The 18,830-nt window shown below is 35.2% G+C and overlaps 1 protein-coding gene across 1 annotated transcript in view; it reads right to left on the reverse strand.

The window, feature by feature from the left end:
* Positions 1-18,830, reverse strand: part of CDH23 (cadherin related 23) — a 1,210,211-nt gene that overhangs the window by 631,952 nt on the left and 559,429 nt on the right. The window contains exons 10-11 of the mRNA XM_053692025.1: positions 15,090-15,202; positions 8,350-8,538 (exon numbers count right to left, since the gene is read on the reverse strand). Coding sequence (XP_053548000.1) covers positions 8,350-8,538; positions 15,090-15,202 — 302 coding nt within the window. The remainder of the gene's footprint in view (positions 1-8,349; positions 8,539-15,089; positions 15,203-18,830) is intronic.

An 18,830-nucleotide genomic window follows, 5' to 3' on the forward strand; every position in this document is an offset into this window, starting at 1 on the left:
CAAGACAATATTAATAATATTTCCTATAGGTCATAGAGCATAAACATCTACTATACTCAATACCACCTTCTATAAAAATTGAAATAAACATTAAAATAAACAGTCCATTGAAAAAAATATAAAAATAAAAACAGACTGTGAATGGATGTCTTGAATTTGTATTTAATGCAATGTCGTGAGTATAAATTTGTATTCAATGCAATGCCGTGGGTATAAATTTGTATTCAATGCAATGTCGTGGGTATAAATTTGTATTCAATGCAATGACGTGAGTATAAATTTGTATTCAATGCAATGCCGTGGGTATAAATTTGTATTCAATGCAATGACGTGAGTATAAATTTGTATTCAATGCAATGTCGTGAGTATAAATTTGTATTCAATGCAATGTCGTGGGTATAAATTTGTATTCAATGCAATGTTGTGAGTATAAATTTGTATTCAATGCAATGTCATGGGTATAAATTTGTATTCAATGCAATGACGTGAGTATAAATTTGTATTCAATGCAATGTCGTGAGTATAAATTTGTATTCAATGCAATGTTGTGAGTATAAATTTGTATTCAATGCAATGTCGTGGGTATAAATTTGTATTCAATGCAATGTCGTGGGTATAAATTTGTATTCAATACAATGTTGTGGGTATAAATTTGTATTCAATGCAATGCCGTGGGTATAAATTTGTATTCAATGCAATGTAGTGGGTATAAATTTGTATTCAATGCAATGCCGTGAGTATAAATTTGTATTCAATGCAATGTCGTGGGTATAAATTTGTATTCAATGCAATGCCGTGGGTATAAATTTGTATTCAATGCAATGCCGTGGGTATAAATTTGTATTCCATGCAATGCCGTAGGTATAAATTTGTATTCAATGCAATGCCGTGGGAATAAATTTGTATTCAATGCAATGCCGTGAGTATAAATTTGTATTCAATGCAATGCCGTGGGTATAAATTTGTATTCAATGCAATGCCGTGGGTATAAATTTGTATTTAATGCAATGCCCTGGGTATAAATTTGTATTCAATGCAATGCCGTGAGTATAAATTTGTATTCAATGCAATGTCGTGGGTATAAATTTGCATTCAATGCAATGCCGTGGGTATAAATTTGTATTCAATGCAATGCCATGAGTATAAATTTGTATTCAATGCAATGCAGTGAGTATAAATTTGTATTCAATGCAATGTCGTGGGTATAAATTTGTATTCAATGCAATGTCGTGGGTATAAATTTGTATTCAATGCAATGCTGTGGGTATAAATTTGTATTCAATGCAATGCCATGAGTATAAATTTGTATTCAATGCAATGCCGTGAGTATATATTTGTATTCAATGCAATGTCATGGGTATAAATTTGTATTCAATGCAATGTCGTGGGTATAAATTTGTATTCAATGCAATGTTGTGGGTATAAAGTTGTATTCAATGCAATGTCGTGGGTATAAATTTGTATTCAATGCAATGCCGTGGGTATAAATTTGTATTCAATGCAATGCCATGGGTATAAATTTGTATTCAATGCAATGCTGTGGGTATAAATTTGTATTCAATGCAATGTCGTGGGTATAAATTTGTATTCAATGCAATGTCGTGGGTATAAATTTGTATTCAATGCAATGTCGTGGGTATAAATTTGTATTCAATGCAATGCCGTGGGTATAAATTTGTATTCAATGCAATGCCGTGGGTATAAATTTCTATTCAATGCAATGCCGTAGGTATTAAATTACTGATATTTGAGCGATGGTTATATAATTCGCAACATAAATGTCAATGTATGATGGATTCCAACAATTTGTCAGACGGCAACAATGTTACCTCCAAGTACCCGTATGTGGATACTGTACCAGTCCCTCTGCTGATGTTAGCAGTCTCGTCCCAGCTCTGTGACCTCCGGTTGTTTTCCGATCTTGGATGTGTGTTTGTACACAATGCGTCTCTATTCTCCACACTTCCGGTTCAAGTCGGATCTTTGAATTGTGACTATGTCATGGAATGGATCAAGTAGGACGGATCTTTTTGTAAGTGGCAGTTCTCCAGGTCCAGCTGGGACGAGACTGCTAACATCGGCAGAGCGACTGGTACAGTATCCAGTCATTTCATACCCACAACATTGCATTGAATACAAATTTATACTCACGGCATTGCATTGAATACAAATTTATACTCACGACATTGCATTGAATACAAATTTATACCCACAACATTGCATTGAATACAAATTTATACTCACGGCATTGCATTGAATACAAATTTATACTCACGACATTGCATTGAATACAAATTTATACTCACGGCATTGCATTGAATACAAATTTATACTCACGACATTGCATTGAATACAAATTTATACCCACGGCATTGCATTGAATACAAATTTATACTCACGACATTGCATTGAATACAAATTTATACCCACGGCATTGCATTGAATACAAATTTATACCTACAGCATTGCATTGAATACAAATTTATACCCACGACATTGCATTGAATACAAATTTATACCCACGGCATTGCATTGAATACAAATTTATACCCACAACATTGCATTGAATACAAATTTATACTCACGGCATTGCATTGAATACAAATTTATACCCACGACATTGCATTGAATACAAATTTATACTCACGACATTGCATTGAATACAAATTTATACCCACGACATTGCATTGAATACAAATTTATACTCACAACATTGCATTGAATACAAATTTATACTCACGACATTGCATTGAATATAAATTTATACCCATGACATTGCATTGAATACAAATTTATACTCACGGCATTGCATTGAATACAAATTTATACTCACAACATTGCATTGAATACAAATTTATACTCACGGCATTGCATTGAATACAAATTTATACCCACGACATTGCATTGAATACAAATTTATACTCACGACATTGCATTGAATACAAATTTATACCCACGACATTGCATTGAATACAAATTTATACTCACGGCATTGCATTGAATACAAATTTATACCCACGACATTGCATTGAATACAAATTTATACCCACGGCATTGCATTGAATACAAATTTATACCCACGGCATTGCATTGAATACAAATTTATACCCACGGCATTGCATTGAATACAAATTTATACTCACGACATTGCATTGAATACAAATTTATACTCACGGCATTGCATTGAATACAAATTTATACTCACAACATTGCATTGAATACAAATTTATACCCACGACATTGCATTGAATACAAATTTATACCCACGACATTGCATTGAATACAAATTTATACCCACGGCATTGCATTGAATACAAATTTATACCTACGGCATTGCATTGAATACAAATTTATACCCACGGCATTGCATTGAATACAAATTTATACCCACGGCATTGCATTGAATACAAATTTATACTCACGGCATTGCATTGAATACAAATTTATACCCACGGCATTGCATTGAATACAAATTTATACCCACGGCATTGCATTGAATACAAATTTATACTCACGACATTGCATTGAATACAAATTCAAGACATCCATTCACAGTCTGTTTTTTGTTTTTTTTCAATGGACTGTTTATTTTAATGTTTATTTAAATTTTTATAGAAGGTGGTATTGAGTATAGTAGATGTTTATGCTCTATGACCTATAGGACATTTTTCAAATATTGTCTTGTATCCGGATAATTACTATTAGAGGAGACGTCCTCAATATAAGTATTTTTGTTTTATTATTATCCGCCATATTGGTTGTCCTATTTTATGTTTTATTAATTGTTATATGAGCTATATTGGTAATACGAGTCAGACCATATTTATTTATAATTTTTTCTAAACTAGTAGCACCTTACTCAGAGTTGAACCCTTAGTTTTCTAGTACTTTTTAGCGCTGTTGTATTTTGCATTTTGTAAACCACTTTCCTTTGTTTTGGTTGTGAGACCATCAGGGAAATAAGTGTAGCACTTTTAGTCATATCCTGTTCACACATATGCTAATGCATGTATGTAAGAAAAATGTTTCAAAACTAAAGTGCATCCATGTGGATTCCAGTTTTGGCTGGAATGTCCCTTTAACCCTGTCATCTTCCAATTTACAGAATTTATCACAATTGTAGTATTTTTTTCTGCAGAGCACCTAGGTCAGTGTCATGCACACATCTGAAATACTACATGGCAGCAAACATTGCTCTTGCACATAACACTTGTATAACACTGTTAAAAGCATTCTTTGAATTCTAGATACCTGCTTTTCAACAAAGGATACCAAGAGAACAAAGGAAAATGTTATAACTTGTTATAATTTTACATTCTACCTGAATTAGGACATTTAGGGACATCTAAATGTCCTTAAACGGCTATTTACTTTGCTCTCTTAGCATGCTTTGATGAAGAGCATATCTAGGTAGGCTCAGGAGAGTGTGCATGTCTGGAACATTATATGGCAGCTGTTTTTAAAAATGTTATACATTGCTTAAAAACTGCTGCTATATAGTGCTCCATACACATGAACGCTCCTGAGTCTACCAACAAATGCCATTCACCAAAAGATATCAAGAGAACAAACAAGAAAATAGATAAACACACTCAACTAAGATAGAACAAAAGCTAGAAAAACTTTGGCATGAGAACAAGTGCAGTTAAGGGGGTAAGTCCTGCAGTGATGGGCAGCTATTTTAAATATATATGTATATAAGTAGGCAGGGCTCACAATTTCAAGCCCTAAGCTATTAGCCAGCCCAAATTTTTACTTGCCACTTTTGATCCCATCCACTACCCCACCCACACCACACCCATTACCTCCCCTCTTTGCATATGTTTAACCAATGTGAAACACCTTATTGTGCAGTAATGTTTGTAATATTGTTTGTGTTTTATACCATAGATTAAATAATGCTACATTCAGTAATAAATTAACAAAAATAAGTGCATAGCAGTTAGCAACTGGGGTTCTGGGGAAGACAACCATATGACAAAAAGTTGCTGAACTGAGAGAAAGCAGAGAGTGCTGACATTAACGTGAGGTCAGAGCAGACCTGGAAAAATTGTTTTGTAACTACTACATCATCTTTCTCCACTCCCTCTCTCTTCATTGTCTCTTTTTACCCCCTCCCTTCTCTCTCAGGCCATGGGGACGATTTATTAAGCTCCGTATGAAGCTTTATGCTCCTGTTTACGCGCGAGCCTTCAGGTTCGCCGGAAACAGCAGTTATGAAGTAGCATTTATCAATGTGCTACATCAAAACGTGTCCGCTAGCACAATGATGAATCTACCTGCATATCTTTTCTTTTCACTCTCTCAAATCTCTTCACTCTTTTTTTTTCTCCACTTTTTCTTAACGCTATCTTTTTCACCACTTGCAATTGTCCTCTCCAATCTCTCTCTGCCCTAGTTTACCCTCTCAGAAGTAACAGTCTAAACACTAATGGGGTCTCTATAGCCCTAGAGGAATAACAAATCCTTGCCCCTTCATGGATATAAAATATCGCTTTAGATAATATTTGTAGACATCCACTCACTAACTTTCACTCATCACTGTTACATTTCCACTCGCCAATGGCTAGTGGGCTAGTGTAAATTTTGAGCCCTGAATATATACTTTGCCTAGTGGAGTATTTCTTTTATGAAAAAAAAATGCTACATTTTTTTTCATAAAAAATAAAAGACCCTCTATTTTGGGGACATTTGGGGCACTTTTAGAAAATTAACCAGAGATCTGATTTCTGGTTAATTTTCTGACTGCTAATTGCTACCACAAGCTCGCGGTAGCAACAACCAGCCACTTGTAATCTGTGCTCCACTTGTAATCTGGCCCTTTATATGCCAATCTCAAGGATTTACTGTCCCTTTAAAAACAATACAGTTGTTATATATGCTACCAATAGGAATATAATATATCACAGACTTTACCAGGACATAGAACATTTGTTTTATTCCTATACTATAAATTTGTGAGAGACATTGGCAGCTCCTCTGCAGAGTGCACAGTACCAGCTCAGACTGTATAAATCAGCATTCAAAGAGCCGCCTGCCCCCTGAATTATACCGATCTGATTCTTTACTCCATTGTAATGACTGTTCTGTATCTGTTTGTGTTCTCTACCCTGTGTCTCTCCTCTTTCATTTCTTGCTCCTTTATACATTTTCTAAGAGTTATCTCTTCAATTCCATTCACACTGATATAGACAGGATCAATGTGCGAGCTGCAAACCTCATCTTATCTGTGCTCAATGTGATTGATTTTGTCTCATTATAGGCAATTTAATGGTGAATTACATGTATTACAAACGTTACCCCCTTTTTCTTTTCTTCCTCTTCCTCCCCCATATAGAATAAGACTTCAGCTTGTTGTACAAATGACCCCTCTATTGTCTCTCTCGAAAACGTAAACTATCAAAACTCTAATTACTTTGTTGCCTAATCAGCAATAGCTTTATAAAAATCAAGCTTTATAAAAATTCATGTATATGACGGTAATTAAGGCAAATATCACAGCGAAAAATATAAATAAGTGTTTAATGTGTGAAATGACTATGAGGGACCTATTTATGATTGTGCGAGCGGACATGATCCGATATAGCGGATCATGTCCGCTGCACATCGATAAATGCCAACAGCATACGCTCTCTGCATTTATCATTGCACCAGCAGTTCTTGTGAATTGCTGGTGCAATACCGCCCCCTGCAGATTTGTGGCCATACGGCCGCTAGCAGGGGATGTCAATCAACCCGATCGTATTTCGAACCGTGTTGATTTCTGACGATTTCTGTCCGCCCGCCTCAGAGCAGACGGACAGGTTATGGAGCAGCGGTCTTTAGAGCCTTCCGTACGGAGCTTGATAAATATACCCCTGAGTATCTATATAGTTTGTGAAAATAAGCTTCCCCTCCTTAGATCCTGTTTGATAATCTTTAAACTAATAAAGATATTGTCCAGTTAAAAGGTGTTTCTAGGTCACGCTCTATTGATACTGCGTTCTTGTCTGATTGCAGCAACTGAAATAAAAAAATAAAAAAACTGGAGAGTAAAATTTTAATTACTTAAAGGGATAGAAAGGTCCAAAATAAATGTGCATAGGTGCATTTCAATTTGAAATAGAAGCATTTTTGTAATATACTTTTATCAGCAAAAGTGCTTCTAGTAAAATTTATTACTGTTTTTCTGTGGCATACACGCTAGGGATGGGCAAATGTTTCGCAACATTTGAAAAATGAAACGAATTTTAACACATTTGTTTGTTCGAATCGAATTTCGAATGTTTACATAACATTCTAACATTCGATCTTTCGAAAAATTTGAATTTATATTTGTAATAGTATTTCTAATGCTTTCTTTAAATGTAATATTCGAATTATGCAATATTCTATATAGAAACATTCAAAATGATATATTTGTATCTATTATGTAACAATTTACTAGATTCCCTCCCTACCACATGAACTATTGAACTTCTGAACAGTATTTGTTAAATAGAATGTTAAATTCAAAATTTTGAATGTGGACATTCGATATAATTATAAACATTCGAATTCAAAAGTGACATTCGAAAAACTGTTAATAGCATTCGATTATAGAATTTTTAAGAATATTCGTTCTTATCAATTTTCGGATTTATAATTCGAATTTCAGTAATAACATTCGTTCTATCATTCGAAATTCGGAAATTTACACATTCGCCTATCCCTACTTCTGTGAGGGCATGTGCACCTGTATTCAAACACAATGCCTGCTCAGAGAGATGGAGGTTATGTGTATTGTTTCTGAAGACATAATTTGTATCACACAAATCACTGCTGACTCTCTGAGAAGTTGTGGTGTTTGAATAAAAGTGCACAGGCCTTCACAGGACATAATAACTTTTATAAGAAGTCTTTTTCCTAATGAAAGTATATTGCAAAAATGCTGATATTTCAAATTAAAATGCACACATACACATTTTGTTTTTGACCTTTCTATAAACAAGCATCAGGTATATAAGCTTAGTCTCTAATACTTATCCTTATTTTTATTTATTTTCATTAATTTCCCCTTCTTCCTCCTTTGCCCCCACTGATGTCAGAACTCTGTAAAGTGCATATTCCCCCCAGCAATATAACGTTACATAAATGCTCCAGAGTTTATGACTGGTTACTAAGAGCCACTGATTTCACATCTAATATTAAACAAAAGAGCTCACAGCCTATAAACTGTAAAATTGGTTTATCTGTTTGACTATTTGTTATTGGGGATGAAATATTGTGCAAACACAAAATAAATAAAGACTGACGGAACTAAATACAAGGAAGGGTCCATAAATTGCACAAGAAATTACAGTCTGTTAATGTACGTAAGAAATAAATTACCTCATCTTTATCCTGAACTTGGATGTACAAGGGCAAAGCAAACCCCAGCTGTGCCAGCTCAGGGATACTGACGGTGTACTCTGAGCTGTTAAACTCCGGTGCATTGTCATTGATGTCAATAACAAGAATATTGAATGTAGTGGTCACTGTTGCATTAGACGGACTGCGGTCATCCAGTAGTTCTGTCCCCTTAATTTAAAAAAATAAAAAAAAATATTTACAGGTTTATCAATATTGTTACTAACGTGGATGAGTGGGTCTGTATATATGTTTGTGTGCATTTGTGTGTCAGTACATTTGTGTCTCTGTATTTGTGTATGTGTGCCAGTATATTTGTGTGTGTATTTGTGTATGTTTATATGTCAGTATATAAGTGTGTGCATTTGTGTATGTGCCCGTATATTTGTGTGTGATTTGTGTATGTTTGTGTTAATAATGTATTAGCCAGAGCATTAGAAAAAAGCATAAATATTTTTGCAAGAAACAACTAAAGCGATATTCAGGTGATACCTTTAATAGTGAAACTGATTGTAAAGTTGAATGATTTAAAGCCCAGTATCATTAAACTTTCCAATTATGCTTCTTTTTTAAAATACTTAACTTTTTGTTACTGTAAACACACTGACGATCCTCCGCCTGCATTTCCTTCATTGTTAGGCAGATCGATGACGAATCCGCTTCCTCCAATCGTTGTGTGACCTCTTTGGTGTTTAGCTTGTGAGGCACACAACAATTGAAGGAACCTGGATTCGTCATCAATCTGCAAAATCCAGAAGGAGATACGGACGGAGAATTGGCTGTCTGATTACCGTAACAAAAAGGTATTTTTTTAAAAAAAAAGAAAGAAAAAAAGATGCTTGTAATGTTTAATGAATTAAAGTGCTCCTGTTTTTAAGAGTATTTTTAGATACTGGGCACTAATTACCTAAACTTTACAATAACTTTAAGTCTAAAAATATTGGCTTAGATAACAATTGCATTATTACTGTGCACAAGATATGTAAGGTTTAAGGGATAAGAAGGTCAAAATTAAACTTGCATGATTTAGAATAGAGCATGTCATTTTAAGACACTTTTAAATTCACTTCTATTTTCAATTGTGCTTTGTTCTCTTGGTATCCCTTGTTTAAAAAGAATACGCACATATCATACACTAGTGGGAGCTGCTGCTAATTGGTGCCTACACACATTTGTCTCTTGTGATTAGCTGACTAGACGTGTACAGATAGCTGCCAGTAGTGCAGAGCTTTCCAAACTTTTCATGTTGGTGACACACTTTTTAGACCTACATCATATCGCGACACAGTAATTCAGTTGTACCAGCAATAAGGAGGTTAAACTAACTTGTTTTAAGAGATACGGACACAGACATAAATTATATAATAACAAAATGTATTTACAAGTAACAGTATATAAGTATGTGCAAGAAATAGAAAAAAGTTTAACATCACCAATAGCTACCTACTATTTTAATGGGTTGTATATATGGATAGGAAGTGGAAGCTTAAAAATGCTTGATGATGAAATGTGAGTGTCTTTATCTTATATTCCACCAAATATTCAGAAACTGTGTTCATCCCATCAACCTCAAAGGGAAGAAGACAGTTTCTGAATATTTGGTGGAATATAAGATAAAGACACTCACATTTCATCATCAAGCATTTTTAAGCTTCCACTTCCTATCCATATATCAAGAGCAGGAGCAGCAATGCACTACTGGGAGCTAGCTGCAAAAACAAAACAAAAAAACACTGACATGACTTCAGCTCAGCGTTTAAATTGCTGCCCTCTGCGAGTCCGACTGACTACTGCGCGCAAACTGCAAGCACACTGCTGTCCCACTCACTGACTACACATGCAGTCACAAGCCCATTGAGGAGACTGCACATGCAGTCAGGAGCCAATGTGCCGCCAATGGGAATAGTTTCAGTTCCCGCTGAGCTGCACCAATAGGTTAAGATGATCAATTAGAAAAAAATTGTGCTGAAGCTGGGACACACCTACACACTTCTGCTGACACACTAATGTGTCACGACACACAGTTTGGAAAGCTCTGCAGTAGTGCAATGCTGTTCCTTCAGCCAAGGATAACAAGAGAATTAAGCAAATTTAATAATAGAAATAAATTGGAAAGTTGTTTAAAATTGTATGTTCTATCCAAATCAAGAAAGAAAATTTTGGAGTTTCCTAGCCTTTTAATTGCGCTTGGGTGAAATGAATCCTGCAGTATATTTCAAGCATCTGCGCACTCATATTACAAGTAAAAAGTAAAGTTTTTTCACTCTATAGCGCAAATATTGTTCATGTGCAAATTATCAGATTAGCAGGTAAACAAGTTATGGAGAACTGCTCAATATTTCACCCGCAGTTCAGAAAATTCCTCTATACCTGCCTCGATGGCGAGACAGCCTGTGACCCTGGACTTGTGTTCTGCAAAATAAATGTATGTTTTCTAAAATGTTATTTATTTTTCCTAAAAAATAGAATGTTTAAGACCAGCCCTTTTGTATTTCTCATTAAAAAAAAGAGATTTTCCAAGTTTAACACATTTTATTTTTTAAATTAAATTATTTTATTTATGGGGATAACTTTTCGAGTTTAAAGGGACACTGGAACCAAATTTTTTCTATTATGACTCAGAGAGAGCAGCAATTTTAATCAACTTTCTAATTTACTCCTATTATCAATTTTTCTTCTTTCTCTTGGTATCTTTATTTGAAAAAGCAGTAATGTAAGCATAGGAGCCGGCCCATTTTTTGGTTCAGCACCCTGGATAGCACTTTCTGATTGGTGGCTACATTTAGACAATTACATGAGGCATATATATGTGCAGCCACCAATCAGCAGCTCCTGTGATTACCTAGGTATCCTTTTCAACAAAGGATACCAAGAGAATGGATTACATTAGATCATAGAAGTAAATTTGAAATGTTGTTTAAAACTGCATGCTCTATCTGAATAATGAAAGACAAATGTGGATTTCACGTCCCTTTAATATTGTATTCTGAGTAGAGTCAAGCAACAAAATAATCCTATTTGGATCGAAAATGCTGTAGGAATGACTCTCATTTGTAATCTTTGACCACAACATAAATAGAAAAAGACATAGAATGCAACAACTGCTCACTTCTGTTGAACTGACAAATTGGACACTGAGCAGACAAGACCCGGTCAATGAAAGCGAAGAGTTTATAAGGAGAAAGGTCTTTAATTGGATGGTGCGATTGTCACAAGGCTGCATGTTCTGTCCTATACAAGGAGATGTCGTTTCTTATTTTTTCTCATTTCAATTAACGGCAGAAAATGAAAGATCAGGACACCTGAAGCACCTGTGTGATGATAATGGTGTATTGAACGAATGACTAAGGCTAAAAAGAATCTTATCTGAGGTCAAGTGCTGTAATTATGTGTCACTTTCCAGCCCTACCAGAGAGATGCCCGTTAGAAAGCAGATAAATGATCTATACACCTTGGGCGCAACCTGGGACCGTCCTAATCAATGGGGCTGCTGATTTGTAGCCATTTCTACAGCCCTATATGCCTGGCACATCTTAGGACACTTCTCACCAACAAACCAGCTTCTTATTGATTTTAATTAAAAGCCTGAGATCAGACAGAGCAAAAATGGAATGGTCCTTGCTGATCAAGTGGACCCACAACACAGGAGTCATGCTTCACTGCAGTCTGAGAATACACCGCTTGCCAGGAGAATTAATACTGCACATGAAACAGCGTATATAGGTTTTAAATTCAGAAGGTTAAATACACATTATATGCCTGTACCCTTTGAACATTGTATAAAGTGCATTACATTTTGTAAAGGAGCATTTTTTGCAAATTATTATCGTTTATTTTTAAAGCACCAACATTTTGCGCAGTGCTGTGACAATGCAGTTGGGAGTGTAATAATCAGAAGACATTTAGACGAACCATAAAGGGTAGAATGCCCTGGTCTTGAGTCACTGTAAGCTGTAAAACATCTTTATATAAGACAATCAACAAGACAGCTGGACTCGTGAGCTTACATTCTAAAGAAAGTACAAGAGGAAGCAGAGGGAGCAGATGCAGGAGAGACATCTTAAAGCAAGGTGTTTGCAGCCCTGAACAGATATGTTTTTAAGGAATGCTTGAAACTTTGGATATACTTGAATTAGGAAAGATGCTTCTAGTTTCAGGATAGTAACTGTTTCAAACACTGATTTCCCCTCCAGAAACCTGACTGTGGTTTGCCAGAGGCAGAGTCATCTGCTGACACATTACTGTCCGGTCTCTGATCAGGTGCCTTGTTTGAATGCAGGTGCACTGCACATGCGCATTATAAGTACTCATGTCCCTTAAACAGTAATGCATTTTACTAGAAGTCTCCTTGTTAATGTGAATATATTGTAAAAAAAAAAGCTTCCATTCAAAATTTAAATGCACTTGTGAACATTCCAGTTACTATAATGTCCCTTATACAAAATAAAGAAAAACAGTAATTCATTATCTATTTAAATTGATTATAGTAAATGAAAAGTTACAAAATCTTCTAATTAGCCCCAGTATCCATTATAGCTAAGTGTGTCACACAGAGTTAGGTCTGAAGGTGAAAAGATACCTGGAGCTGACATTGCACTTCCTTCATTTTATAACATTTTGTGACATATTTATTTGCATCTAATTTTGCAGTAAATTAATTTTAATCTCATTATATTACATTAAATTGTATTACATTAAATGTTCACTTGGGGTATCACACAAACATTAAAAGTCTGTATAGGGTGTTCCACAAAAACAGCTGGTAACCAATAATCAAGGGATAAATTTAATTATAATGGAATGCTGTGTCCAATTAATGTGAAACAAATACAACTAATTTGTAAATTCTTTATTAGAGTAGGTGGGTAAATTAAAGGGGTGTTATATTCTCTATACATTTAAAGGCTGTTTAATTGAAGAGAGTTCTTATGCCTAAAATAAACAAATAATATTTTCCAGGTGATGGATAACTTTCTTCTATTGAAAAACATAAAGGCACCATTGCATCTGACACTAGGATCTCTAGATGTCCTCTGCAAATTACACAACAATGAGATGGTGACCAGGTAACATAGCTGACGTTGTTATCAGACCTCAGATCAACAACTTAACACCGATGACCCTTTATGTCAGCTAGATGTCCATGTTAGACTTCAGATCAGACCCAAAGAACCAGTAGCCACTCTTGGTTATATGTCCACATCAGCCCTCAAATTAAACCCAGTCAATTAAGTGACAGTTTTTTTTTTCTTTTAATAAATTTTAATGGATAATCAGATAAAATATCGGGCTGTGCAATAATATATTCTATTTAGTGCTGGTTTAGCTGTCTTTCCTATGAGGTTTATCAGTGGTTTGAGAATTTTAGTGAGTGATCTTGCCTATATATACAAAAGACTTCAGGGTCAATCCAGCTAGGTTCATAAAAATATTCAAATAATTTACAACTTGACTTCATTTTCTGTCCATTTTAAATTCTTTGGTCATGTTGTATCTAATATTGATAATCCAAATAATAATGAAAATAAAATGTATTTTGTACTTACAATTTAATTGGGCCATACTCAGGGTCGGCTCCAAGGGTGGGCATTGGGGGGCAATGCCCACCCAAATGGAATGCTGTGCCCCCTCAAAAAATATTGATATGATCATATGCTTTAAAAATAATAAATAAAATAATGATTTGTTATGTAATGCAGCATGCTGGGGGCGAAGGTAGCTGCCGAACTGTGAGGTCTCATCACGCATCTGCAAGGAGCTCCGTGTGTTAACCTCTTATTTGGAATTGGAAGCTAATTAGAGACTTTTTGGGCTTGTCTTTAACCCTATAAATTTTCTTAAACAATAGACCATGATAAGAATATGATTTTATCATATAAATGTGTCTATAAATGGCTACCGGATTCCATCAATGCCTCAAAAGTGCACTGTGATCTTAGGCCGGGCCTAAGATCACAGTGCACTTTTGAGGCATCAATAGAAGCCGGTAGCCATTTATAGACACATTTATATGATACAATCATATTCTTATAGGTTCACAGTACATAGGTTGTATTAAGTAGCCTGATATCCATTAGTTATTGCAAAACAGGTATTGCTGAATCTAATTTACAAAATTATCAGTACCTGAAAACCTAGTATTCTCACTCCTCACTGCTATTGCAAACAAATAGGTTAATTGGGGGGGGGGGTGCATGGCTGTTTAGGGGACATGATTGAGATTTGAGAATGAGTTTAAGGGTTTTGGATCAGGGTGATTAAGGAGTAAATTGTTTTTATGGAGCTATTGCACTGGGGGTCTCACATTTAATGGCTCTGTTTTAGTGCACTCCATAGGATTTAGACTTCATTATTTTACCTAGTGATTTAGCGCATATTCTCCAAATGTTAATAGTGGGGGATAAGCCAGCCAGAAGCTACACTTTCCTGCAGAATATGTAGGTCTGCTCTTATTTTGACTCTCATACATGCTTTGTAAATGCGTGCCCCCTCATGAAAAAAAAATGCCCCCCATTTCATTTGTTCTGGAGACGACCCTGGCCATACTTCCTACCTTGATCAGCATTCAACAAGGAGTTCCCACTATGTAAAATCATTTAATAAGAACATTATTGATGTGTCTAGTATATTTTTTGAACTGGTAGCCATTGATCTGTACATTTCTACATCTTGAAAATATATTAATTACTGAATCCGTCTTATTTAACATTTAATATTATTACCTTTACTGTCAGAATGAATCCAGAAGAATACAGGGGATTTTCTCTATCCAGCTGTCCGTTCAGTGTTAAGGCGCCGCTAATATAGTCCAATGCAAAGATGCTGTTGGTGTTACCTATAGGAAATACAGATCTGTTAGAAGCCATTTACTGGAAGCAACAGACACACACATGGGAACAGATCATGAACACACTGCAGCACCAGATACACAGGCAAATCTGTACACAGGTGGCTTTCCAGGACAGTTATGATCTTGAAAGCAAAACAAGTTATTTCGAGCAGATGGACTGAGCAATAATTTAGACCATATACATTTGTAGTTGCAGCAGGTAATATAGTAACATTATTACACAAATCTCTTTATCTTAGCTCCAGAAACAAGCAGACAGTTCATTAAATCAATCAAAACAAAAGCTCTTTTATTAAACACTGACAAAATGAGAAAATGTAACAATATGGTCTCAATGGGTTGTGCGAGGACTGATTACTTAGCTATTTGACTTTTTCATGTTTTAACCTCTTGGTTTCTAGGGTGAGCTATGCAGTATGTTATGGCCCTTTTTGGCAGCTAATGGGTTAAAAGTTCACTAACTTCTTTCAGCACAGAGCACATCTTTATTGTATAAATTATATGATTTTAAATAATATCCTATCCATCTATTTTTGACTCCTGCTTTCCCAGTTCTCTTATAAAATTTTCATTGATTCTCTCTTTACAACCAAACGTTTGCTGTATCACCTTTCTTAGAAAAGAGAATGCTGTAAATATAATGTATAGTATAGAAATGGCCATTGCTTGAAAGGCCTGTTGCTGTTGCCATTTAAAGGGACATAATACTCATATGCTAAATCACTTGAAACTGATGCAGTATAACTGTAAAAAGCTGACAGGAAAATATCACCTGAGCATCTCTATGTAAAAAAGGAAGATATTTTACCTCACAATCTCCTCAGCTCAGCAGAGTAAGTTCTGTGTAAAAAGTTATACTTCAGCTGCTGTCCAGCTACAAGAAGTTGAAAACAAAAAACAATAGCCAATCAGCAGTGCTGAGGTCACGCATTGCTTTGCTGTGTTGTCATGAGATTTCACTGAATCTTGTGAGATTTCATATAAAATTCCTTAAACTGAATAGAAAAATAACATGACTGTGCCTGCATATGCCAGATGCACGCTCCCTTGCAAGTCTTGGGACTAGTATCCTGACTGGCTGCTTAACGTCTCTTTTAAAGGGACAGTCAACACCAAAATTGTAATTGTTAAAACCAGACATCCTCAAACTTGGCCCTCCAGAGGTTTTGGGACTACATTTCCCATGATGTTCAGCCAGCTGATATGCTGGATGAGCATCATGGGAAATGTAGTTCCAAAACCTCTGGAGGGCCAAGTTTGAGGATGTCTGGTTTAAAAAGATAGATAACACCTTTACTACCCATTCTCCAGCTTTGCACAACCAACATTGTTATATTAATATATAATAATATTTATCTGCCTGTTTCTAAGCCACTACAGACAGTCTCTTATCACATGTTTTTTTATTAGCTTTTCACAACAAGACAAGGCTAATTCATGTGGGCCATATAACATTCTCTCCCATGGAGTTGCATTTTTTTATTAGCTTTTTACAACAAGACAAGGCTAATTCATGTGGGCCATATAACATTCTCTCCCATGGAGTTGCGCATGACACTGCACAAATTGGCTAAAATCGAAGTCAAAAGATGATAGATAAATAAATAAATAGATAGCCATGTGATCATTGGGCTGTCAAAAGAGTCTTAGATACAAGGTAATCACAGAGGTTAAAAGTTTATTAATATAACCATGTTGACTGTGGAAAACTGGGGAATGGGTAATAAAGGGATTATCTATATTTTAAACAATACATATTTTGGAGTTGACTGTCCCTTTTAGTGTGGTGTGAATAATTGGGAAATTCTGAGCTTAAATATCTTACTATTTTACACAGAGGTATATTTTCTAGTCAGCTTTTTACAATTATGCTGCATCACTTCCAAATGCTTTAACATGTGGGTATCATGTCCCTTTAAGGACATATAACAAATTAACTCTTGCCCTAATAACTGTGTACATTGTAGCTGGATGAGTACACTGAAGTCTGGAGTAAAAACTCTTGCGGTTACTGGGAAAAAAGACACTTTTTGTGGGCCGATTTATCAAGCTCCGCTGCTCCATAACTTTTCCGCCTGCTCTGAGGCCGCGGACAGAAATCAACCCGATCGAATACGATCGGGTTGATTGACACCCCCTGCTAGCACCAGCAGTTCACAGCATACGCTGTCGGCATTTATCTATGTGCAGCAGACATGATACGCTACATCGTATCATGTCCACTCACACATTAATAAATATACCCCTCAGAGTTAAAATACAGGAGAAAAAGAACAAAATAATTAACAAAATAATAATTTTACCATGCCTATTTAAAAACTGTATGGGGGGGTTCAGTTTGTGGATAATGACCCTTTAACACTATTCAGTGTGTGAATTACATTATAATCATCTAAAATGTCCATTTAACACAATCAGAGCAGAAATAATTCTCTCTGTGCATCTATTTACATCACTGTCTATTGTACAAGCTCAGCGGTATTATATTTATAAAGCACTGCATACTGATAGGACCGCTAGCTGATACTATTTTCTAGTCTGGAGTCAAATTCTGTCGTGGAGATGAGTTCATTCATTAGAAGCAGTTTGCATGTGGGCATTAGGACACCTGATATTTTACTGTTAGTACAGATAACTCACGTTAACAATAGATTTCATCTATAATAAATTCCCATGAATGAGCTGCTAGCATGCCAGCTGTATGCGGGAATCCCTCAGCCGGTAACCGATAAAGAAAATGCATCACAAATCCTATCTAGTATCATGGCTGCAGATATATTGTGACAAATAAAACTATCCCATGTAAGATGGGGCATGCAACCCTTCATTTCCTATGCTCACTACATATGTGCTAGATAAGAGAAGATGCAAACGTATTACCAGATCTACTGACAAAAATACAGTGAAGGAAAATACACTAGAATGACTTCTGATACTTTACTGCAAGTTATATAAAATATTTAATAAAACATATTTTTACAGATTATAAATTAATTAATTAAATTGTGATTAATTGTTTAATAATTTTTTTAAGGTTTAAACATAGTTGGCTTTTCTAAGGAGTGTGGCGCAAAGCACATTTTTTACACAAAACAGGAGATATTTCATGTCCCTTTAAGGTGTTTCTACAGCTGATATGAGCTGCTACATTATGATCTGTGATAAAACAGTATTTCTTTTCTCAGTGGTTAATATTGGTGCCACTTTTAAATATATTTTTCTCAGTATTTATGTCCCAACACTTCAACAAAACACATTTTTTATGATTTCCATATATATGAGATATAATCTAAATATCCTTCACTTATACAGAACAACTCTGAGAGCTTTCTTGTGTATAAAGTTCTGTAAAAATTGCTGTTTGCCAAGCTGGAAATCACAGATTTAAATCTTTTTTGTCTACAGGAATAATGTGATTACTCATTGTTGCAAAACCCGATGACCTGTAGGTTTGTGTAGAGTAATATGGTAATACCAGACGTATTTGTATATCATATAATGGTTTCGTTTTTTTTTCACATACCCTTTAAGGAATACTCTACATATTAATGACCTTTAGAAACAATCTTCAATACGTTAAAGAGTTATTAAGCTAGAACATGAATTCTCTATA

Source organism: Bombina bombina, chromosome 9 (genome assembly GCF_027579735.1).
Source record: "Bombina bombina isolate aBomBom1 chromosome 9, aBomBom1.pri, whole genome shotgun sequence".
Lineage (NCBI taxonomy): Eukaryota > Metazoa > Chordata > Amphibia > Anura > Bombinatoridae > Bombina > Bombina bombina.